The 25,882-nt window shown below is 47.0% G+C and overlaps 1 protein-coding gene across 1 annotated transcript; it reads right to left on the minus strand.

Annotated features, from left to right (window-relative positions):
* Positions 1-381: 381 nt before the first annotated feature.
* Positions 382-8,375, minus strand: GLRX (glutaredoxin). The gene is made up of 3 exons (XM_028520225.2): positions 7,958-8,375; positions 3,183-3,301; positions 382-1,596 (listed from the first exon to the last, which is right to left on the minus strand). Exons 1-2 carry the CDS (start codon positions 8,162-8,164, stop codon positions 3,188-3,190), a joined length of 321 nt encoding a protein of 106 aa, XP_028376026.1. The 5' UTR covers positions 8,165-8,375; the 3' UTR covers positions 382-1,596; positions 3,183-3,187.
* Positions 8,376-25,882: the final 17,507 nt, after the last annotated feature.

The raw sequence follows: 25,882 nt of genomic DNA on the forward strand, positions 1-25,882 counted from the left end.
CGGAGCAAAGGAGAAGAGACCCAGTGAGCAGAGGGGCAGGAGGTGTGGGGGGAGGTGCAGGTGGGCGGTCCGGAGCAGGTCAGGAACTGCAGGCTGCACTCTGCACAGCCGCCAGGGGCGGCATCACAGTGTGGCATGGAGCGTCGCCTGCACAGGAGACACACTCCCCCAGTTTGGTTGAAGGGAGTGGTGTGGGCCTGCAAGGGAAGAGAGCGGAAGCCAAAAGTACAAGGGTATGAGGTGAGAAATGGAAAAATGGAATGTGATGTGGAAAAAAACAATTAAACTTTAAACATTACTCAATTGTCTAGTATTGACATATTATATTCAAATTATTTGTCATTTCAATATGAAATTAAAGAATCACACCAACCATTTGTATTCAATGAAGGACAGCAGCATGTACCTTTATTTATAATGGCAGGGGACAAACATGAACACAGCTTCTGACTGATGATCACACATTAATATCATCCCTTATGACTGACTGGTCTCAAGAACAGAAAAAAATTGGACAAAAAGAAAATCTCTTCTCTGCGACTACTTTATTACACAGAAACTAACCTTTCACAGTAGAGACTGCAAAGGAAATTAAATTAATCTTGTGATTCTAGAACAAACTTCACAATGACAGATTCTTAAGTTTTCAGAGTAGGGAATAAAAGGAGAGAAAATCATTTAGGACAGTCTTTCTCAAATGCTGCTACTTTCACAGACATGTTCTTGGGTGACTGGGTTGCAAGTTTATGATAATGTTTTGAATATATGTTTTAATTTGTCTGTAATTTAAACAAAGCGATACACAATTGTGCAGGAGCACCTAGACGACTGTCTCACGTAACAGTGCTGCCCGTGGTCACAGCATCTGCACGCGCACCTCTGACCCCTGAGGCACCAAGCGGAGGCCCGCTGCACTGACCTCTCCACAACGCATTCCCCGGATTGGGTGCTCAGGCCCTGCACAGGACTGGTGGACACTCCTGTGTGTCATGGAGCTTTGGAGCAGTGATGCTCAAGGTAGGATGAGAGGTGACTGGGGAGACACATGTAGTTTCAAAAAGTACATTGAAAATACCTACTTCATTTTATGTATAAACTCTATGAAGTGAAGCTCAACAAAATAATTTTGAGGGTAGTAGCAGAAAGTTAACTTGCAGATTCACCCTAGGGGACCTGGGATGAACTTGGCTGAGAAGCGCTGGCTTAGAGGTAGAGTCCTGGCACGTGAAGAATAGGTTGTAAGAGCCATGCGCAAAAGAGAAAGAACTTTTGGGGGGTCAGTGAGGGGATCCTAAGCTTTAACTTGTCACAGTCTTTTGGAACCCAAGGGTGAACCCAGAAGAAACCCAAGGAGTCTATCTGCCTTCTCAGACCTGTGGTTTGTGGCAGGTGGGTCCACTTTAAACACTGAGTCAGTAGAAGCAAAGCCTGTTTGTTGCTAAGAACTGCCCCCTGCCATTTTTTGGTTTAGCTATTTCGGAATTTTAAGTAAACAGTTGCTGGGTAAAGGAAGGTCCAGGTCCCAGTCAGGAGGAAGTGCTGTTGTCATTCGAGAGCCTGTCAGCTCTCAGGGCGGTGTCAGCCCCGGGGTCTGCCCTGCCAAGGAAAAACACAAAGAACTGAGTTTTCTTGAAAAGGTAAATTCCCCTCACTTCCCTTTCATCACCAGAACACTTATTCTTGTTTAATTAGACACAATCTGTTACAGATGGCCTTGAGAAGCAGTTGTCCGCCAAATACTGAGAGCATACAGTGCCAAGGACAATGCAAATAGAGGCCTTGTGAATATAGGGACTCTAATAATTGGGGAAATGATATTTCCCATATTCCCAGGAAAGTCATTAGTTTTCTCCCATTCTTAATCTTAAGTCTAAATTGCTTTAAAAAAAAAAAGAAAAGAAAGTGTTCCGGAATAGAAAACATCTGACATTGCAATTAATTGAATTTTGATTGCTTTAGTACATGCAGTAAGACCAGAAAGCTAACACAAATACAGTGTTCACCTGCTCTGATGATGTTATAGGATTGTGATTATAAGGTTTGTAATATTTTTATCGCAAAGGGCTCAGTGGTAGTTTTTCAGAACTTTTTTTTTTTACTTCTGTTGCTATTCTGAGTAACTACCACAAATTATATATACTCATTGCTCAAGGGTAAGTTATTAATTAGTGGGCAATAAATACCCCTCAAAGAACATTTTGGTTTAAGGACCAAAAATGTCTCCTCTGACTAACAGCCAACCACTGAATCTCCCTGTGTGAGAGTCTGAGGAACAGGCTTCGTTAGAAGCTAGCTAGCACTAAGAAGGGCTGGGGGGAAGGGGAGCTCATCAGATCCCAAAAGCATCCTGGTTCCGTTCTAAAGAGATCACTACCCTACAGTTTCCCCTTCAGCCAAAGATATCCTTTAGGTTACAGTTTTAGAAAACTTTTTTTTGATGTTTGAGAAGTCCATTAGCCTGAGTTACAGTATGAACACAGGTGAAGCAATATTACCTTGATTCCACACTGCACTTATTATAGTCTGAATTGCTCACCATGACCTATGGGCTCTGGCCACTGTCCACATTTGCCACTCCTCTTCCCTCTCACTGCACTTTACTCAGTCTGCTCTTCCTTATTTCCGATTCTGGAATTTTCTGTACTAGTCACCTCAAGGCCTTTGCACTTGCTAGTTCCTCTGTCTGAGAGCTTTCCTGCTTCATCTCTACATGACCATCACAAGACCTTTAGGTCAACCAGCCCCTCTGAGAAAGACCTTCCCTCACCACATTAGCGAACTTCACTCCCCACCCCCTGCCATGTTCTACCACATTAGTCTATTCATTTGTTTCAGGAATTATTTACTTATTTTTCATCTGCCCACCTCTCTAGAATGAGTTTCATGTTATCTTTTTTTCCATCACTATATTCCCAGTGCCTCGGACAGTGTCTGGCACTTGGTAACTGCTTAATAAATATTTGTGACATGAAGGTTGAATGAAAGGATTTCTCTCATTGACATGATTAATTCCTTTATAAAAAGGGGAATTCACAAATGACATTACAGTTCCTCAGATTACTCCAAACCACCCTTCTCCTAGCCAGAGGGCCTTCCTAGATTATGATAAAATACAGCAGTAGAATCTCACCATCTCCCAGTTCTCCCAGTGCCCCTGGCCCAGCGTCCCACTTGCCACTCACCATAATTACTGTAGAGCTCCAATTTGCTTTAGCCGCGTCAGCAGTTCCCCACGTTGATGCATGTTTGTTAGATCAGTGCATCCACCTATACACTCTTTACCGATAAAGACTCGAGGTACCTAAAAAGAATAAACAAGCCAGAATAATTAAGGAGCTTAATTATTAACTTGAAGAATGACATTTTATCCTTCCTCTAGGTATTTCCCATGGTCCAAACTTTTTGAATCACTTTACAATCTCCTCAAGTGTATTACAGGTCAAACCTTTGTCTAAGAATAAAATTATGCCCCGGGGGGCGGAAAAGAGTCCTCACGACTGTGTTGCAGAGAGAAAGTGCCGTAAGGTCTTCTTCTTAAGTCACAGAAGGGGCTGCCTGCTCCTCTGGCACCACAGGCTTGTGGGGCCCTTTGCAAAGGGTATATGGCTTTTGTGAGGCTGAAAGAACAGCCTCAGAAAGCTGAGGTCAGAAACCTAAGTTTCCCCCTGGGTCCTCACCATTACTTTAGAGAATATAAAGCTTCCCCCATAAATTGTTGGGGTCTTTTGGCTTCTGTCTCCCCAGGAACACTTAGCTAATGTAGTTTTTAATGTAATTATATTGCAGAACTCCTATGGAAAGCAATGCCTATAATGAAATAAAAATCACCTGATTTTTATATCATACTATTTTTATATTATATAAGGAAGAGATGTAATCATTCTAGACTTTCTACCTTATCAAAAAGAATTGAGCAATTGCCATCACTCCTCCAGCTTGCCACATATCCACCTTTGACAAGGATGTTGGCCAAGAGGGTGTTAGTTAAGTTAGTAGGTCAGAACACCCTGAGAAACCAGGAGTCCTCTTTTTAGGCAGTGGAACCTGCACCAGAACTGCCAAAGGGCTTGTTGAGACATAGATTTCTACTCCTCCTGGCTGCCCACCCCCAAACTTCTGACACAGGAGATCTTGGGCAGGGCCCAGGAATTTGCATTTTTGAGAAGTTGCTGGGTGGTACTGACAACGCTGCTCCAGGGACCATGTCTGTAAATGACTGGGTGACACTTAGCAGCTGTTCATTCCTCCCAGGTAACTGAGGCTTTTAACTTTAAAAACCCACAGCCCACAGCAGCCCCCAGGTGCATGCGACAGGCACTGAAGCACAATGGAGCTCTCTCCAGGGCAGAGCCTTGTGTAGCCATCTGGCAAGGAAGCTGGTTTGCCTGAGAGCCGAAAGGTCCCTCTGCACTTATACCTACCCTCTAGTCTCTGCAGCCCAAAACCACCTTAAAGCTGCCAGTTAGCTGCATTACAGGTTGCACCAGACACTGGGGAGGGGTGGGGGGCTGTGGTGGCAAAACAGGAAATGATTCAGCTGAGGAAGGAAGAGGACATATACCCTCAGTGCCTGCCCCTCTGGGCCCCATCCCCCTTTTCTGAGCAACCTGAGTCTGCTATGAATAAGAAGCAGAAAGAACTCCCAGCACAAACAAGCTGAGTAATATAGGCACCCTTACTTCCCTGAAGCAAGTTTCTCCAGTCCCCAGCCTCAGCTGGGCGCATCTTCTGTGCTCTAAGGTTGCTCGGATGCAGCTACTCAAAGCTGCTTCCCAGCACTTGTCACCACTGCCGTGGCTACAGGCCTGGAACAAGCCACCATCATTCTTCAACACAAGTGAAGCTATGCTCTCCAGATGTTTCTCAGTTTCAACCTTCAACCTGGCCCTCCTCCATCCTCTTCCCCACAGCTGCCAGGGTGATGCTTTCTAAACTAAGGCAGTTCACCTCATTCCTCTGCTGATCTCACATCACCAGCCACAGTCCTGATGGTAGCTTGAAAGGCTCTCCCAGCCTATACCCCATGATGTCCCAGACTTCAGCTCCTCCTACTATCTTACTAGCTTCCAATGACCCTGGCACACAGGCCTCCTCATCAGGCCCACTTCTGGCCTAGGTGGGACCTTTGCATTTGTTATTCCCTGTGCCTGAAACACTCTTACCCCTACATTTCTGCAAGCCTGGCTCCCTTACCTCCTTTAGAGATCCAGTCAAATCAATGAGGCCCTGATGACTCCATCTAAAACACTGCACCTTGCTGCTTGCTGCCTACCTCCCTTTTCTACTTAGTTTTCTCCACATCACATATTAATTGTCACCTTTCCAACGCACTATTTATTTACTAGAGTATAAGTTCTGCAAAAGTCGAAGTTTTTGTTTGTTCTGTTCATGGAAGTGTTTCCAATGGCTGAAAAAGCACCTGATATGTAGTAGGTGCTTTAAAAATATTTGTTGTATCCAGTAAAATTATCCTTCAAAAGTGAAGAAGAAATTCTCTCTCTTTCTCTCTCTCTCTCTCTCTCTCTCTCACACACACACACATTGAAGGAATTTATTGCCATTAGACCTGCCTTACGAGAAATGTTTAAAGAAGTTATTCAGAGAGAAGGAAAATAACAGTCCAGAAATTCAAATCTATATGAAGATGAATTTTAAAGAAGGAATAAGTTAATGGCCTGATCCAGGACACGTGGCTACAGCAAAACCCAAACAGGTTTCTCCAGGTACATGGCCTGAACTGAAGGCATAAGTTTCTGTAATTAATCAAGTCCTGCTGGGCTCTTACTCCACACACAGCACCGAGTGCCATGATGGGGCAGGACAGCACGTGCCCTCAAGTTTTCCATCTCTTCCAAGATAAATGCAGCACTGTTGGGGACCATAGAGCACACAATTCTAAAGTATTTGTTCTTCCCCTTGGAGGAAGCTGTGAAAAAATGACTTTTAGAATTGAAAAACAAACTTAAAAGACCACTAGAAGAAAAATCATTGATTACAAAGAAATGGAAAAAATTGTTAGCGAATGCATGAAGAGGCTTGTTTGTCCTGCTAGAGAATAGATGGTGCCCAGCGGAAGGCCGCAGCTCCCAAAGCTTGTTGCAAATTGGAATCACCTGGGGAACTTTTTCTGGCTAGAAAATAAACTGTTTTTCCCAGCTTTACTGAAGTATAACTGACAAATATACTTGTGTATGTTAAGGTATAAAATGTCATGGTTTGGTAGAAATTGTAAAATGATGACCACAATCAACACATCCATACCTCACATGTTGTCATTTTTTTGTGTGTGCGCTGAGAACACTCTGCAAATTTCAAGCATACAATGCAGTGCTGTTAACTATGGCCACCATGCTGCACATTAGATCCCTAGAACTTACTCCTCTTATCACTGAAAGTTATAGTGATAAGAGGAGTAAGTTCTCCTTATCACTATAACTTTGACCTAGGAGAGATCTTTAAAACTACTGATGCCTGCATTCCACCTCTGACTCAGTGACTAAATTGGTATGGGGGATGATTTGGGCATCGGGTATTTTTTTTAAAAGTTTCTCAGGTGATTTTAATGTCAATCAGCATTTGGGAACCACTGGCCGAGACGGACCCGTCACAGAGGGGGCTGTAGTAATACTTGCATGGCCCTTTCCCTCCCACGGCCCAGCCAGCCTCTAGGGCTGGTGGTCCATCTAAATGGCAAGAGTGTCTCTTGCCATTGAGTCCTCTGCTCCAGGACGCCCCAGAGACAAGAGTCCTCCACCCACAGCTAGAGCCTTGGAAGCAACAGGGTCACGTAGTCAGCCTCCCTCTGCACTAGAGTGCTGATTTCTCACTGGACAGGTGAGAAGAAAGCCTCCTGTGCTTTCAAATCGAGAACCCAGGGAACACTCTGTGAGCCAAACTAACACTGAACTCGGACACGTGCTTCTGGAACACTGTCCTAGAAAGTGCATCTTGAAAGAGAACTTGGGTGAGCTGCTGGGACACCGGTTACCCCAGCCAGCACCAAAACTGATATAGGCAATCCGGTTGGCTTGGCATCCCAGAAGAAACCATGGGTGCTGAAGGAGCCTTTCCAGAGAGAGGGCAGCAATTTTTAAAGAGTCACTCAGTCTCTTGGTAGCAAAGGACACTCTGGTCCAGTCTTGCAGCCAAGAAGGTCCTTGAGGGTCACCGAGGGGGGAACTTGCCCAGGATCACACAGCAAGCCAATGTGAGAGCCAGACCCTGACCTCTGAATTTCCTACTATGACAGTCCTAGAAATATCCCATAGCTTAGAACAAGGAGCAAATAATAAGCTACTTTTTATTATAAGCTTAATAATTTTTTCAACTTTCAGTATCATTTATTTTTCCTAGAATCCAGATACAATTAACTGTACCCATTAATAAGATTTTTCCAATAGGAGGAGTTAGGCAAGACACGGAAGAATAAGCAAATTAGGTTAGGGTTAGAGAGCCCACAGGAAAAACTGAAGGACAGCAAGTCCCCCTTGGCCAGGGGAAAACAGGAGAGTGCACGCAATCCCATGGGGCAACAGAAACGTACAGATCACATCTGGCCCCTTCACCGCCACCCCCTCTCCAACCCTCCCTGCCCCCAGCACTGCAAGCTGAAAACTGTCACTTCACAGCTTGCTTAAAACAAAGACTCCAGCTAACTCCTCCCACTCCTGACAGCTGCTGGACCCACGGACCCTGACGCCCAGCACAATCAGCTGTGTCCCCTCCTCAGTTCTGAGAGGACCCTTGGTGACAGGCAGTCCAGCTGCCCACTCAAGGGAGCGGTGTTTTCTCTCAGGCGCCCTCCCCCACCTCACATGCCCTCCCGAAGGAGCCTTAAGTGACAGAGCCCTAGCGGTGTCCTAGAGAAAGACACAGGCTAGGCTTTCACAGCCCTAACAAGAAACAGGAACCCAGGTAGCCTTTCCCTGGGCCTTTTAGAACAAAACCCCAGACTCACTGTTCTGGCTCCAGTGAGCTGTTGCAGATAATCTTGAATCTTGTCTGTGTTACCGGTGGCTGTGATATCGACAAATTCCAAAGCCCCTTGTCTGAAGGAGAATTGGCTGAGGAGCTCTTGGGTTTTTCTGCAGTAGGGGCAGGTGGGCTTGATGAACACCACCACCTTCCCAGGATGGATTTTGCTGTTCACAAACTCCTCAGCCATGCTGACAGGCTGCTGCCTCCTAGCTGGGAATCCTCAACTGCAGGTATCACTCAGAAGTATAAAACGGAGGCCCAGCCAGCTGGCGCTCATTTAAAGGAACCTCCCTGGAGGAGGAGTTTGCCGGTTAGCGTGCTGGATTTTTAAAGGGACAGCCCCAAAGTCATTCCATTCGAAGATGATTCACCAGCTAGTGATTCCAAGGAATGCATATTTGCATTTAATCACCAATAGCTGTGCTCAGGATGTCATTGTTGTCCTCAGATCTTTTAGGAGTGCTGCCCTTTGGCAGAAAGTAAGGTCAGAACATGCTCTGGGGAATCACAAAACACACAGACCAGCCCCAGGCTGGGGACTGAGCAGGCAGTGACCTCCTAGAGTAAAATATTTGTTTGCCTTCCGGGAGACAGGGTTTTAAAAAACATGCATGCAAACATAACTATTCAAGAAGTAGAGCACATGGCAGCCTATTCAGAGGAAGTGAAACTAAACTTGCACCTTGTCTTAAGGTTGCTCCCAGGCCTGTTACTTACCCTGCACAGGATTTTTGTTACTGCAGTTATTTTACAACAGTTAAAAAATCTGGAGATTTCACAAAGGAGTCTGATCTTGAACTTCTCTTATAAGTCAAGTCGGACGAAACAGCTTGTGTTCCTCCATGGCAGCCGCTGGGGCTGAGTAGCTGCTGTCCACTTTGGACGGGACAGAGCGTGGCTCCGGTTCACTGGAAAATTTGGTGCTCTCCCTGGGGCGCCCATGCTCCCTGGTAGGCAGACGGAAGTCTGTTCTAGGGCAGTTCTGATTCCCTCTGTGTTCAGGACGTTAAACAAACAAATCAGGGGAAGGCCATCTGCTTTGAAAGTACATCATCCTTTTCTTTCCCCAGGAAGTTTTACACTGAAACCAGAGTATCTATCACCAGAGAGCCTTGGCCTGGTTTGGAGCTGGACGTCCCCAGGGATTGTCCTGTCTGTGGAATCCCAAGTACAGTGTGATTTCTCAGAGAAGGAAAGGGATTCCCAGAAGCTACTCTGATTATTACTAAAATTCAGTGGAAAAATGGGAAACAGATTCTGAGTCATGGCCAGGAAGCTGAGAAGTGAGATCTCTGCCAACAGCTGGAATGCATGATGCCAGGAGGCCTGAGGCACTTGTCCTGGTCAGGGCTTGGGACTTCTCAACCCTTAGCTTCATCTCCCTCTGAATAAACCCATGGGAGAGTCTTTGTCGTCTCTCTTCTTTTTCTTCCTTTTGCTTGGACTCCCATGGCCAATCCCTCCATGAGGCTGAGGATCTCTTCTGGACCCTCAAAGCTGCTGCCTGCTGCTCGCCTGGCCCAGGGTTCAGCAGCATGCCTGTATCTGGCTGGTCCCTCGGCACCTTTCTCTCCTCAGGGCCTGGGGTTCACATCTCCTCCTCTGCTGGATCTTTTTCCTCAGCGTGTGACTGTTCGAGTCTCTGCCTAGTTAGAAACCACAACCACCACCACCACCACCACCACCGTCTATCTCATTTGGGCCTGCTTTCCTGCCTCTGTCCTTTTCTTATCAGACAAGTTCCACTTAACTGGCTGTTATGTTTGCTTTCTGTACTTTCCTCATCTCCAGCTCTCTCCTCATCTCTATGCCACCTGACCTCCTTTTCAACTTGCTGCTGAAATTCGTTTGGTCGACACAATCATGACCACTGCACTGCTACATCACCTTGTAGTCAAGTGTTCTGGCTCAGGCTCACTCAGAAGTGTGTGTGCGTGCGTGTGGAATTTCTGGTAAACTGGTGGAGTGAGCCCTCCAAAGAATGTTTGCACAGGGTGCCCTGAGGGTCTGGGTTCCTGGGACAGAGGCTGGGGTGTAGGCGGACTCAGTTGTCTGCTGTACAGCTCAGCTCTGGGCAGTAGTGTAGAAAACCTTTGGACTGATGGCCACAGGACACAGTTGAAGGAGGCACTTTCATGAGGGACCATGTGAGACATGGAACACAGATGACAGAGGGGGAGTGTCTGTTCCATGTCTTAGAAAATGCTGTGACTTCTGCTCAGTGAAGAATTCAGAACCTAGACCACTCTGCTTCACTGGCATCGTGATGGGTTATGGCTTTGGCCAATCAGAGGATGTGCCGGTCCATCAGCACACAGACTGTGTGTCGACTCCTCTGGGCGGTGCCCCTGAGTACGCACCTCTTTTCCTCCCTGGATTGGGTGACCCTCAGCTGAGCTCACACGCATGCTGTGCCCAACTCATCCCACTTCAATGTTCTTTTTTATCCATTTCCTATTATCTATAGGGAGTTCCTTGAGTGCAGGGCAAGGGCTTTCATCCCTGTATTACCAGAGCCCAGGTACTGGTCCTTATCCATCCACCCACACATCCATCCTACACACATTTATGAATCAACTACTCTGGGCCAGACACAAAGACCAACCACACACAGCCCAGTCATTAGGAATCTATAGTCTCGTGGGGGGTACAGACATGGACAATGGACACAGTGGGATGAAATATTCTAGGTGGTATAACAGAAGATGATACCATTTGGACACTAGGGTAACCAAAAAAGAGTGGTCACTTCCATCTGGAGGATGGTTAGGGAAAGGCTGACAAAGGTGCGCTAGACTGAACCTTGAGAGGTGATATGTTTGTGAGTCTATAAGGCAGGGGAGGGCGCTGCAGGCAGAGGGACGGGAAAAGCAATAATGACACTGTTATCGGACAGGAACCTGGCCCTGAGCGGTTCTGCCTTTGGCCAGCTCATATGTGGGTGCTTGACTTCGTGTAGGAAAGATTTCAAACATGAATCCAGGTGACTATAAGAGTGCACTTATTAAAGCTGGGGACAGTGAAACAAGGAAGGGCCTAGCAACAGGACAGCCTAGGCTGGGCTACCTTAGCTCACTGGGAAGTCAGAGAAAAGGGGGCTTTGGGGACACATCAGGGGATTAGCCTGGGACGAGCTGCCAGATGCCCATTGCCTTAGAGTTTAGGATACATGTGCTTGTGGGGAAATAACTGGGAGAAGGGAAAGGAAATGGCTCCAGCTGCTCCTTGAGGGAGAGCATGTGCCAGGTCCTTTGTCTTGAGGCTTTTATCTTTCTCTTGCAGGTGGGAATTTTAGGGGAGGGTTTCATCGAAATAGTCAGCAATTCTTCAGGCGGGCTTTTTCAGGGTGGTGGACTCCATGACTGGTCAGTGACAGGGTAGGGGTTCTTTAATCACTGGAGTTGGTCCTCATGTCACCCATCTGGTTTTGCTGCTCTTCTGAGCCTGGAGCTGAAATACGCCTGAGGCCTAGATATTCTTTCCAGGGAGGAAAGGCCAGGGGAGGAAAGGTTACCCTGGCAGCGAGGTCCTTGTTTTCCCAATTTTGGCTCCTGCCAGACACTGGGGCCTTCCGCCCTGGTGGCCATCTGCACCTGGCTGCAAACTGCTTGGCCACTGTGTTCAGCTGTCTGCCTCAGTTTCCTTACTCCACTTGCCAAGGAATCTTCCTAGCTTCTCACTACCCTGTCTCTTGGCGTTGAGTGTAGTTGTGTACAGCTGGAGCACTGGGGTTAGGGGTGGGTAGAGTAGAGAGAGACAGCTGGAGCAGGGTGCCCTTTACCAAGCAGAAGGGTGAGGACTTCACACATAGAAGTGAGGGGCCATAGTAGGTGTATTTAAGGCATGAACAGATTTATAGTTAAATGTTCAATGAATTCAAGACTTTCTAGACAGATCACGGCCACGTTGGCCCTTTTGATAGGCCACTGACAGTAAATGAAACACGTTGTCAGCAGCTTTCAGACTCATGGAAATGCTGGTTTGTGGCTGTGCCTGTTTTCACTCTGATCCTCTGTGGTAATATCTCTCTGGACCTTGCCAAGTGTGACCATAGAGCAATCCAGCCCTAACTGGAGATTCTAACTCCAGATTTGGCCACAGAGGACTTCTGACTGTGACTCTAAGTGTATAGTCCTTCTGGTAAGACTCTTCCACCTCTGTGTGGGAGAGCTTGATGCTGAACCCAATGTCCCTGACAGTGACCACTTACTGTGGACCTACTATGTGCCAGAGTCAGTGCTAGGAGCTGTACATACATTGTTTCTTATCCTTATAGCAACTTTAGGAGGTAAATGTTTTAGATCCCAAACTGACCATAGGAATAAGGAGAGGATCCCTGACCTGGAGGGCCTGAAGGTCAACCAAGGTCAGGAGTGGAGACTGCTTTCCAGTGAGCTCCAACATATTATTTGGGAGGTTGCCACCTTTTCTAAGACCCAGGCTCAGTTTTACATATGGAGTGTCACCTACTAATACTGGTATACTGAAAGTCCCTGCATCCCACTGAGGTTTCTTGTTGTCATTTAAGTTCAAGACTGTATCCTTGAGCTTTATAGGCATCTCACCACACATAGATCTTACTCTTGCTATTGGCTTCATAGGAGGGAACAGCTCCTATTCCTTTTCTCTCTGTAACCTAATCACATCAGGCTAACCAAGCTAAGCCTTTAATTTAGTTTGAATTTATTAGGAATCTCTTTATTAGGGGTCCCCTGAAGGGTCCTAGGGTGTTTTGAGGGGAAGCACATAGCTTTCCATTTCAGAGCATCATGCAAACAAGTGTAGTATAATACCCCAGGTTCCATAGCCCTGGCCATCTAACCATATTTAGCCATTCAACTATTTTAGGTAGAAAATAACTGGTTTTGTTTAGAGGGGGTTGTTTTTCTTGGCTGTTGGGAAGTCGGAGGCAGGAAATTGGCTCTGAGGCTCAGTGGTCCAGGGCTCTGGGTGAGTGTTTCTGAGGTTCTCCGAGTCCTCCCCTCATGATTGCAGGTTGGCTGCCACCAGTCTGAGCATCCATCCTCACATGGCTGTGTTGTGAGAGAGCAGGCAGAGGCTGGCATGGGCTGGGCATTCCTCCTTCCATGGCTTTTCCCTGGCAGACTTCCCTTCTATTTTCTGTGCTGGAAGTGGCTCACATGCTCATCCCCAAAGTCAGGGGCCCCCTTCCCTAAGCACATTGATCTGTGCTTAATACCTGAATCCTCTGGGCTGGCAAGAAGAGGCAGCACACTTCTAGTAACTGGTGAACCTACACTGACACATCGCCACCCAAAGTCCATAGTTCACTTTAGGGTTGTCTCTTGATGCTGTACCTTCTGTGGGTTTGAAGAAATGTGTGATGACATGAACTGCTTTATCCAGTCACTGCCCTAAGAGTCCTCTGTGTTCCACCTACTCATCTCGCCCTCTTAGGAGAAGCTTTTCATTTTCCATGTTATACCTTCTACTGTGAATTTTTGTCATATCCATGTATTAGTTTTATGTTTCATATTTTACTTATTTTAAGTAGTGATCAGGCAGTAAGGAGGTAGAGAAAACCAACACAAAGTAGCCTTTAAAGAGCTTTGGCAGGAGAAGAGGACGTGACGGGGCAATCACTTAGGGGAAGAGCAGAGTTGAGAAAAAGTATCTGTAGTATGAGGGAGCTTGAGCACGTGTTTTGTTTTGTTTTTGCAAAGGTAGCAACCAGAAGAAGGAGGGGAATATGAGTGAGAGAGAGGTTGCTTAATAGAGCAAAGTCACACAGAACTGAGGGTAGGGGACAGAGGTCAGGCAATGGGGTCGGCCTTGGCTAGAAGGAGAACATCTTCCGAGGGAATGCTGGGGTGGCAGGGCCATATGGGGAGGGACTTCTAGGGCTGAGGATGAGAAGCCAAGTGGCTACAATGATATGCCAAGAGACAAGGGACTCTAGACTCTGACGCATGGCTCAAACAGCCAGGTGTGGGCTCCAGGCTGGGGAGGAGGCAGGGGAAGCCAGGAGAAGATGACAAAAGAGCAGAAGGGGGAGAGGTTGATGTCAAAATAAAGATGAAAAACTGGTTCAGTGCCAGGGATTAAAAAAATAATTTTAAAAATTATGCTCAGTGACAGGTAATTCAGGCTTATAAGCAGGTACTTAGTGGCTGCTTGGCTGCATGGCTAAACACAGTGTCAGAAATGCTGAACAAAACACTAAAATGTTTTTTCAGGATTTCTGGTCAAGATGGCAGTATAAGCAGACATGGCTTACCTTCTCCCACAACCACATCAAAATTTCAACTAAAATAGAGAACAACCATCACTCAGAATTATCAGAAATCAAGTCGATTGGAAATGTGAGAACTAGAGAATCAAAGAAACCACATCCATGTAGACTGGTAGGAGGGGCAAAAACAGAGAACAGGCTGGTCCCACATCCACGTGTGGTGGGTAAAAATTTGGGAGGGATATCTCAGGACCAAGGAGTCCCAGCCCCACACCAGGCCCCGCAGTCCAGGGTTCCAGTGCTAGGAAGATAAGTCCCCACAAATTCTGGCTACGAAAACCAGCAAGGATTGAGTTGGTGGAAGAAACTGCTGGAACCCTAAGCTATTCTTCTTTAAAAAATACACACATGGACTCACCCCCTCAGATTCACTTCCTCTGAGCCCCAACAGCAGATATAGCTTGAAAGGAACCAGGGGCATAATGGGAGAAACTGATGTGTTGGCATCAAGGCAAGCGGAGGCCATTGTCCTTTCTGAACCCTCCCCCCCACACCCACAGAGCCAGCAAGCTTCTGCCACATCTGAGACACCATCAACACCATTTGCCCCACCCTGGAGATCCCCCGAGACTCCGCCCACCCAACTGACACCCATCCAAGCTACTTTTCCATATGAATGGTGGTCTTAGCTCTGCTTCAAAACTTCATAACTCTTCCCAAACAAGCAATAGCTGGCCTTAGTCATTTCCAAGCTGGGCACTAGTGGAAGCCAGCCTAGATTCACAATTTGGCTTCACCTGGGAATCTCTAAGCCCAGCACAAGTAGTAGCCATCCAAGATTGCTTTATAGTCCAGGCAGGGTGGCCCTGGGCTGACCTTGGCCTGCACTACCTGGGGAACCCCAGAGCCTGCACACCCAGTGGTCAACTACAGACCATGTCAGAGCACCGCTACCCTGCCTCTGCACAGCTGATCCCCCATGGAGGGTGGAGGTTGTGGTTAGTGGTCACAGCCAGTCCTTGCAACTGACTAGCCTGGGAAAATCCCTCCCATTCATCTGCCAATAGCAACTAAAGCTCATCTACAAGAGGAGGGTGTTCTCAACCACACAAAGGGCATACCTCCAGTACCCAGCTTGGGTGATAGGGGAGGCTGTGCCGCTGGACCCTACAGGACACCTACTACATTAGGCCACACTACCAAGACACAAAGTCAAAGCAGCTCTACCTAATACATAGAAACAAACATAAGGAGGCTGCCAAAATGAGATAAAGAAACATGGCCCATATGAAAGGACAAATCAAAATTACAAAAAAAAAGAGCTATACAAAATGGAGATAAGCAATCAGATGCAGAATTCAAAACTATTTATAATGATGCTCCAGGAACTTAGAGAGGAACCTGAACAGCATTTTAAAAAACCCAGTCAGAAACAAAGTATACACTAATTGAAATAAAGGACAATTTACAGGGAAACACAGTAGAGTAGATGAAGCCAAGAATCAAATCAATGGTTTGGAACATAAGGCAGCAAAAGCAACCAATCAGAACAACAAGAAAAAAAAATTTTTAGAAATGAGGAAAGTATAAGCAGCCTCTGGGACCACTTCGAGAGGTAGAACATTCAGATCACAGGGGCACTGGAAGAAGAGAAAGCAAGAAATTGAAAACTTACTTGAAAAAACAATGAAAAGAAACTTCCTTATTTTGGTGTCAGAAGTAGACACGCAAGTCCAGGAAGCACAGAGAGTCCCAAACAAGGTGGTTGCAAAGAGGCCCACTCCTAGACACGTCAAAATTAAAGTCCCAAAAGTTAAAGATAAAGAGAGAATCTTAAAAGCAGCAAGAAAAAATAAGTCAGTTACCTACATGGGAGTTCCCATGAGACTGTCATCTGATTTCTTGAAAGAAACTTTGTAGGCTAGAAAGAACTGGCAAGAAATATTCAAGGTCTTGAAAAGCAGGGATCTACAACCAAGATTGCTCTACCCAGAAAAGCTATCATTTAGAGTCAAAGGGCAGATAAAGACCTTCCCAGGCAAAAAAGAAAAAAAAAGAAAAACTAAAGGAGTTTATCATCACCAAACCATTAGTATATGAAGTATTAAAGGGACTTACTTAAAAAAAAGATAAAAACTCTGAACAATAAAATGGCAATAAATACATGTCTATCAACAATTGAATCTAAAACTCAAACTAAACAAACACGAAGAACAGAGATAGAATCATGGATACAGAGAGCATTTTGATGGTTGCCAGATTGGAGGGGAGTGTGAAGTAATGCATGAGCTGGTGAGGGGATTAAGAAGTACAAACAGACAGTTACAGAATAGCCATGGGGATGTGAGGTACAGCATAGGAAATGGAGTAGCCAAAGAACTTACATGCAGGACCCATGGACATGAACAAGGTGTGGGGACTGCCTGAGGGAGTGGGGAGTGCTGTTTGGAGGGGGCAAAGGGGGAAAAATCTGGACAACTGTAATAGCATAATCAAGAAAATACAATTAAAATAAAACCTTAAAAAATAATAAAAATATATATATTTTTGAAAAGCAGTTTCAAGCCTTTCTTGGGAAACACAATTTTACTTTGACTGCAGTGACCTTACAACCAAATAAGGTCTGTGTGACTAGGGAGGCAGTCCTAGAGGAGAGTGAACCACCTAGGCCGATTAGTTACCAATGCATCAAAACATTGAATTAATACTTTTGGATTATCAGCTGTACAGCACCTGCCTGATGCAGAAGTGGATGCTACATTTATGTACAACTGGTTGTGGAAAAAAAAAAAAAACCTTACATAGGAGCTGAGATGCTCAAAGGAAATGATTCACTTAGGGACAAAATGTGTTCAATGGGAAAGGACAGCTTGTCCCGCCCAGGGACATTGCTGGGCACATGTGTATGCAGCTGTCATTTGGGATGACTTGTCCTAAGTGCTTGAGGTAAAACTGAAAGAAGCAGAAACTGGGACACAACGATCTGAGCCGGCGGTAGCTACCGAGCCCCCTCCTCAGCCGGTTTAAGCGATGAATCAAAAGGAAACACCAGGCTCTTAGGTCTTCCTCACACGGAATCTTCCCTCTGTCTCTCTCTGCCCATCATCCTGTCCCTACGAAGCAGCTCTCAGGTTTCACGACTCCTCCACAGAGTCTGAGGGTTCGCTATAGATGCCAAGGGTGCTTGTGACAAAAATGTTCTTCAGTGGGCTTCTGGTTAATACATTTTAGATATCCAAATGATGAAAGAAGATGCAGTTGTTAATAATAGCAAGGGAGATAAGAATGTGCTAAGTTTTCTAGGGTCTAAGAAAATCAAAGTGTAAAATCATGTGTATAAAACAATATCTTCCATATGAATATAAAAATGTAGGGTATGAGAGTATTATATTGAGTATGTACATATATCTGTCTAATCTATCTATATAAGATAGATATAGAGATATAGAGAAATGCATATATCTCATATAGATAGATATCCTAACATTAAAGACTTCTAAATGAAAAACATCAATTTTTAGAAGTTGCAAATAATGTGTATATTTTTTAAAATGAGAAATAAAATATGATCTATGTGCACGGACCCATGTAATTTGCATGACTGAAATGCCAGCAAGGTGGCTGGAAGGTCACAGAGCAAACTGGGCAAGTGTGGCCTCTGGAGGAGGGATGATAGACCTTCGGCTGTGCTCCGGAGACTTCTGCATTGTTTGAAACTTGTACAGTAAGGATATATTCATGTATAACTTATGTAAGAAGAAGAAACAATAAAGAGCAACAATGAAAACTATTTGATCAACCCTTGACACCCCCGTAAGAAACTGATACAGAAGTGGAACCAGAAAGGTGGGAATACAGACATGAGTGGACACTCCCCAGGTTTATGAACCACAGCCATGCTGGGAGCTGACCCACATAAAAGGGAGAGGGACATAAAGAGGGAATGGGAAGTCTGGTAGCCACGCCAGGCCCTCACTTCTGCAGATCTGGGGACTACTGGAGAACTTTGCTGAGCTGCGAAGTTCATTTCCAGAAGTTGTAACCCCTCAGCAGCTCCATGGTAATGGGGAGACAAAACCAACTAAGAGCCTTATTGAAGTTGCTGAAGAGTAGTTTTCAGCAGAATATGGAATTTTAGGGCTTACTTGTTGGACTCTGAATTACTAAAAAAATTGAAGTCTTTCTGGAGAAGGCTGATCGCCCGCCTGTGGCTGGTGATGCTGGAGTGCTAGAGCATGAGCTTGCCCAGGGCCTGGCAGTGAGGGCCGGCAGGTAGGCACCAGCAGAAGCCAGCGCCCCTCTGCGTGTGATGGAAACACTAAATGGTCAGAAACTGCCACCCCAGAGGAAGAAACCTCTGAATCTTGGCTCACATTAACACTTTGCAAGAGTGCTGGTCTTGGGTGAACAAGGGCTGCTGAAGGAATGTCTTAGAGACCCAGCCTTCAAGGTCCTTTGTGTCTCCAGGTGACCGTTGCTTGATTCTGACCAAATTCCTGAGGCTGCTCAGGTATAAGGAGGCTGAGGAACTAGGGTGGGCTAAAGTCAGTCTTCTAAACCTCCCACCAAAATGTAAGGAAGTATTGTCTTTTTAAGTACAGAGTTTACAAATATTAGCTCTGGCTGGTGTAGCTCAGTGGATTGAGCACAGGCCTTCGAACTAAAGAGTCACTGGTTCTATTCCCAGTCAGGGCACATGCCTAGGTTTCGGGCCAGGTCCCCAGTGGAGGGCGCACTAGAGGCAACCACATGTTGATGCTTCTCTCCCTCTGTTTCTCCTTCCTTTCCCCTCTCTCAAAAAATAAATAAGTAAAATTCCTTAAAAAAAGAAATATTGGTACAGAGCATGTGGAAGGTTACTGCTCCAGGGGTACCAGTCCTGTTGTCTCCATGGCAGGGAAGCAGATGTTAAACTGGAGCTAGTGAGTCCAGTGAAGGCCGGGGAGAGAGAGGAAGTGTTTGTCTGTCTCCATAGCTGAGGGGGATTCAGCATGGAAGTGGGGGTCCAGGCCCTGCCAGCTAGGGAGGGGGTGTGTACCACACAGCCGTGGAAAGCATGGATCACCAGTATGCTTTCCTGAAGCCTGATACGCCTCTTCATCGGCATCCTGCTCTCCTGCATCCCATCTGGCTGACAAGGCAAAGGGGTTCCAGCTTTCCTTTGTCTGTGAAGCCTAAGGATGGGTCACTGGGGAGGGGAGCTCCCCTTCCAATATCCGGCACACCACACCCAGGAGGAGGAAGGGCCAGACGTGGGCAGGGTGTATGAGCATTGAGGTGTGTGTGGTGTGGACACTGTGGAGCATGAAGACTTAGAGAACATACAGAGGGTGTTTTTCTGAAGATACCCTATACGTGAGACAGGAGAATAAGAAGCTAGGAAAATTCCTGGGCAAGTGAAAAGGGGAAACTGAGACAAGAGAATGAAACAAGGCCAAACAGTTTGAGCAATTTGATTTATAGCCAGCTGGTGAACCAAGGCGACTTGAGAGCAAATGGTTTAAACCATTCCTCCCTAACCAGAGAATACATAGCCTCCCTGGCAGTAAACTGCAGGTGTTTGGGAGGAGAGGAATGCTGAGAGGAATGCTGACTGACGCAAAGGAGAGATGACACCTAGCACGGGGACAAAGGGAGCCGGTGTGGAAAGGAGCTGTGTGACTCCCTGGTCAGCTCCCTTCCTAAGAGAAACAGCACATGTGCACATCTGCCTCCTCCTAGGAATTCCCCCTCCCCAAATCCTGTGTTTCCCTGATACAAACTTACTTCTGAAAGCTCAAGGCAAGGTGGATGTTAGGCTTTTAACCCACCATCTCTCAGACTGCTGGTCTGTGATACTAATAAAAGCACTTTGATAAGCCAACCCCTGTCTCTGCTGTTTGGGTGAGTGGTCATAGACAGCAGCAGCCCCAGACTCAATTGCCTTTGGGTTTCAGTTCTGGCGACTCTGCTGGGACAGGGATCAGGACCCTTCCATAAGACTGAGTATTTGAAGGGGAGTCCCATTGGCTGCCTGGACTGGGGGACCACGGGGTGTGTGTTTAGAGACTCCCTGGAAGCTGCCAAGTGATTTCACTTGGGGACTCTCCTTCTCCAACTCTTGGCACTCCCCCCCCACCCCCCCCCCGCCTGCCCACTCTCACCATCACTTTTTGGTAAGAGATTGGATTTGCTCTCAGAAAGCCCATCTAGTTTATGACCTTCTGCTATCTGGCGGTCTACGGACCAAATCTGGACTTTTCTGTAATTTGGTAAACCTGGGGGTCGACGGACTTCAAACAAACTGGTTAAGTCCCTGGTGTGTGCGACCAGCGGCCCCTGCCCCACCACTCTCTGTGGCAGGCCCGTGAAATCCCAGTTCCCCAGTGTGGGCTGGGGTTGGAGCGCTCTTCTGGCTTTGGCGTGCCAGGTTCGTGTGTTGCTTGTTTATCTTGTTGTACACTGCTTTTAATTAGTTGTCTTTTGGGTTTGTTTCTCTGTTTCCCCGTGGGAGGAAGTCAGTTTTGTTTGAGAGCTCTCCTGTTTATCTTGTCTGTCTGAAATGAAAGGCGGTGTGAGGTAAGATTCCAAGGCTAGTCTCAGTTTGAACTTTGTCTTTTGTTTTAGATTTTGTTTTTGTGTCTGTTTTGAAAAGGAGCAGCTTGGTCTCAATCCCATCAAGAGTCCATTAGGTCGAATTTTCGCTGACTCACCAACTTACAGGTGTAAGTCACTAATTAGCTTTGCTAAGGTCTAATAAATAGAATAAGATCACATATATTCAAGCTTTATGTTGTTACGTCATGAGGATTCTACTTAGGGAGGATTTAAATTGATGGTTTAAAGAGGGAAGAAAGGTCACTCCCCTCCCAGGCTGTAAAGCTCAGAAAAGGAAAAATAAGGAAATTAGTTTTTTAAACATTCTAAATACTCCTCCTGGAGGCCTGAACTGTTGAAGTCCCAGGAATAGTAGAGGAATTAATACCACTTTCGAAAGTTGTGCGGAAGCAACAGAGGTGCCGGCCTCTCCTCGCTGTGGAGGAAAACATTGGCACTTTAAACGCAGGCCGCTTTCCACCTGAGCCTGATATCGCCGCCACCTTTCCACCAGCCTCCTTCCAGTTGTCAAGGACAGAAATAAGGACGATATCAAATGCGGTTTTTTTTTTCAGGATCATGTAGTCTGGAAAATATTGACTATTAAAGCTGGTTTAAGTTTAATATCTCCGAAGATATTAAACTTAATATAAAAGATGTTTGTTTTGTCTGGGTTTACATGAATAAGTGCATTTATCCCTATTACAAAATGTTTGAATGAAACAGCTTGAGCAACCATTGTGGCCCTTTGGTTTCATGGGGAGATGGATTTGGGGGCTGGGGAACCAACCCGTGGCCCTGGTGAAATTCAAACCCTCAGGCCTGTGTGTGATCAGCTTTCAATTCTGTCTGCATAGGAGGCACCCCTGGGAAGCTTTACAAATACTTGTCTGGGCCCCACCTCAAACCCACTGAATCAGAACCGCTTAGGTTCATCCTCCCGCCAAGAATTTAGGAAGACCCGTCCAAAGATATTCTCTCTGTTCTTGCAGGGAGGCAGGAAATTCCCTCTGTGCTCCGACTCACCTGCCAAACCTAGGGAAGCTTACCAACCCTGTGAGGCGCCGTTTTACTGTGAAAGTTACTCTCCTGTGATGTTAAATCGACAAAACTGGGTCTCAGGTACTCTGGGTAACTAGGGCCCTTGCCTCCCTTTGAAAAGTCTCCCTATTTATTTATGGAATGTATTTACCCCTCACAGAGCACAAAGATTTATTGAGGGGAGGGTATAACAGAGTAGTGGGTTAATTCCTGTGTGGAGTTTTCTGGGTGTGTGTGTGTGTGTGTGTGTGTGTGTGTTTCACAAAACCTCCCCTGGAAAGGAAAGAAGCACCGGCCTTTGTGTTCTGAGTTCTGGACCCTCTTGTCTGGGATGGGCCAGGGGCCCGACTTATGCTGTTTTGCACTTTAGAATGGAAACGTTAATTTTGAAATATGGGGAGGAGATGAAGAAAAGAGGAGATGGGAAGTGGGTTTTGAGGGGAAGAAGGAATGGCCTGGTTCCAATGACAGAGAGAAGATGACAGGTCTCAGGTAGTGGGGACCTGTGTGCCTCTCAATACCCGGCACCTGAGCTGTGATGCCCCTGGGGTGAGGTCAGTGTGGGGACCTGGGGGTGAGCACTGAGTCTCAGGACCTGGGAGCCAGGACAGAGCCCTGGACCTGGCGGCCAGCAGAGGCGGGCAAAGGCTACCAGAGGAGCCTGTGGGTGGAGCCAGGCCAGGCCACGAGTGGGGAGCCGGGATGATGACTGTGATGCACTGAAGACCCTGGCCCAACATGCTTGGATCTGGGAAACTGTAGAAATGTAGACTTCTCTGATGACCCCAAAGGAGGGACTGGGGCAGGTGCATTCTCTATAGAGATACTAAGAAGTGTGGCGGTTCTTCTGCTCTTAGGTATGATTCCCATCACACACCGAGATTTGTTGGTAGATCACTGAGGAAGGGAGTTTCCATCCATGGCTTTGAAAGAGGGGGTAGAATGGTGTGGAGGAGAATGCATGGGAAGAGACAGCTGAGCTGAAGGCGTGAGGTGGGGAGGCCAGCAAAGGAACTCTGAGAAGCAGGTGTTAAAAAGGGACCCGGGGACCAGAAGTCTGCGGCTTTCTGTGGGCGTGGATGTAAAGCCCTCCAGCCTCCTTCCGGACATCCATCATCAGAGAAGCTGAAACTCATTTCCCAATGCTTCTGTGTGGGTGGCTTCTCCTCCCCCTGCTTCCTCATTAGAAATGTTTTCAATGTAACTCTGGTTTATTGTTACAAAAGATGATACATGAAAAAGATGTGCTTCCTCTTACTCCTGACCCCAAGCTCAAGTTGCTGTCTCCACATGCAACCATGGTTACCCACTCCTTATTTACGGGCATGGTTGTGTACGTACGAGGCTTCTCCCTGAACAGCAGCTTATCTGCCACTGTCCTGGGCTCACTTTGCTCAGGTAACAACTGACCTAGAGTGTGTGTAGCTCCAACCCGTCTCCATCACTGCTACTAAGCATTCCACTTTATGAATGTCTCCAAGCACACTGAGCCAGTTTCCTGTGCTAGATGTGGGTCGTTTCCATCCAGCAGGGCTGCTACTGTGTGTGTCCCTGTGGTGTGATAACATTCTCACCCCCCCCCGCCCGCCCCCGGAGCCATGGTGTGGCAGAGCCAGCTGGAGGGGACTCAGGAGCCTGAAGTCAGAGACCCAGAGTTACAACTCCCAGGGAACTGTTAACACTGGGGCGCTTTGGGGCTCCCCAGCCCAGGAAGTGGAGATTCGAGGTGATCCCAGAGAGCTCAGTTTCTCCCTCAGAATCCCAGGGATACCTACCAGCCTCCCCCAGTGCGCTTGCACTTGGGCCTCCTGGAGACCCTCATGGGTATGTTCTCTGCAGCACTTCCCCATAAAATTTGACTGAGTTGACTGGATCTTATTTTTTTGTGAACAAAAATATGGCATCTCTTTCACTGTTTGTTGTTTGTTTGTCTTTCTTTGTGAATCTTCCAATGGAGAACTGCAGGCCTTGCAAAGACCTTCCAGTTATTTCTGAGAAGCAACAGACAGTGTTCTGCATGACCTTGACAGTACTGCCAGAGATTGCATGACATCCATGACACTTTTTACCTCCCTCCTGACTTCAAGCTCCATCTCTTCGGTGCCCTGCTGCCGCTGTGCTGGGCTGAGCATGCACTGCACTTTTCGCCTTCCCCTGAAGTCTCTGCACCTGGTGGCCCCGCACAGGGGGGCACAGGCTTCGCTCTCCTGCCTCACCGGAGTTCCTCACCCAGGCAAGGGCACGGGTGTTCCAGTGTGGGTGTCACCTTCTTCCAGGGCTTCGTTGATGTTCAGGGATTATGAAACCAAGCGCTTTGCTTCCTCATGACCTGAAAAGCACATGGAAATTCCCTTGGGAGCAGTAAGTGGGCGGCTTCTGTACAGACATCTGCCGAGTTTCCTAATAGTCGAATGTTGAGACGAGCAGCAGGGTGACGCCCCTGACAGCCACTTGCTGGCCTGTAGGCCTTGTTTTGACCCGCAGTAACACACCTGGCTGCTGTCTACTCGCCTCTGATAAGATAATTCCATCCCTTGTGCGAGAAGAAATTGGTTAGGAAGAAAGGCTTAGGTAAAAGAAAGGAGAAAGAATCACGCGGCTCCCATTTTCGTCTCTCCCCTACCCGGTGGCGCTCTGTGGCCACAGCAGGAACACTAGCGCCCACCGCGCTTGCTCCCCGCTGTGGCAGTGGGCCCCTGGCGTGGGCCCAGGCAGGGCTCACTGATGTTCGCTGGCGTGTCCCCAGCTGCCGTGGGGACCTGCAGGGTTCCAATAGGTCCGGGTCTGTGCTATCTGAGGTGCTGAATATTTTAAATGTGTTTGGGTGTATTCTGAAAACCATCTTCGATATTACATAGTAATTTTATACATGGAAAATAAAAAGGAATTTCTTTTGTAATTCAGACTACAGGAAGTGAGGTTGGGCAAAAATCTGTTGACTGGTGAGGCAGAGAAATGCAAAAGGCAGGACGGGACAGGAGAAACAGCTGGAACTGAACCAGGGTCTGGGGTGGTGGTAGTAAGAATATTGCACTGATCAGAGGGCACATGGATGAACTACAGTTGAGAAATACTCAGTTACATAAAATGAGGCTGATTCTGGTTAGGTACCCCAGTGGGTAACACATGAAGAAAACCTGTATTATTGCCTCTTCTCTGTGTGTTGGTTGGAGACGTTTGTCATGAGACATTTTGAAATCGCTCAGCCCTGTGGTCATCGGAGGTGCCAGTGGCCTTCCTGTGACTCTGGGGGCCCCTGGGTGGTCTTCTGGTACACCCTTGCTCGTTCTTGTCATTCTGCGCCTTCAGGCTTCCCTGCTGGAAGCAGAGGTCCACAGAGGACAGTGTGGAGTTGTTAAAAGCCTGGCCTCAGTGCCAGGCAGACCTGGTGCCAGTCCCTCGAATGCCAATGACCGGCCATGTGACATCAGGTGGGTGACTTCATCTCTCCAGCCCCCATTTTCCTCTTTGGTGGGTGGCATCAGACTGAGTGATATTGGAACCTCCCTCGGAGGACAGCTGAGGATTACATGAGTCACTACACTGAGGTTGTTTCCATTGTGCCTGGCCCGGATGAGTCCTCAGTAGATGGTAACTACTGTTGCTGATTCACAAGGGTGAGAGAGACACTCTGGGAATTTCATTTCATGTGCAAGAGGAGACAGAAGTGTCTTAAAGGTCCCATGGCTGGGAACCTGACAAGGGTAATGATCAGGAATAATGACTACAAGAGAATTGTAAGATTTCTGAAGTTTGAAATTGTCCCAGTTTTCCATGTATCTCCACTTCTAATGAAAAAAGAAAATGTTGCTCTTTATTTTCAAGAGTATCAACTGTAACTGAAAAGACATGTCCTAGGCCTAGCCAGAATTAGCAAAAGAGAAGCTCCCCACAAACAGAACAGACAGAAGAACGTAAAAGGCTGGTACCCTGGGGCCTGCAGGAACGTAGCAGGCAACCAGCCACAGCTCAGAATACGGCCTTGGGGCCTTGGCCAGCCTGAAGCCTGTGGTGCTTCCTGACACAGTGGCTCCTGGGAGCCAATTCACCCAGTAACACTCCCCGGAGGGGCTCAGTCCAAGTTTATGGCTTACT

The sequence above is a fragment of the Phyllostomus discolor genome, chromosome 3 (assembly GCF_004126475.2).
Source record: "Phyllostomus discolor isolate MPI-MPIP mPhyDis1 chromosome 3, mPhyDis1.pri.v3, whole genome shotgun sequence".
Classification (NCBI taxonomy): Eukaryota; Metazoa; Chordata; class Mammalia; order Chiroptera; family Phyllostomidae; genus Phyllostomus; species Phyllostomus discolor.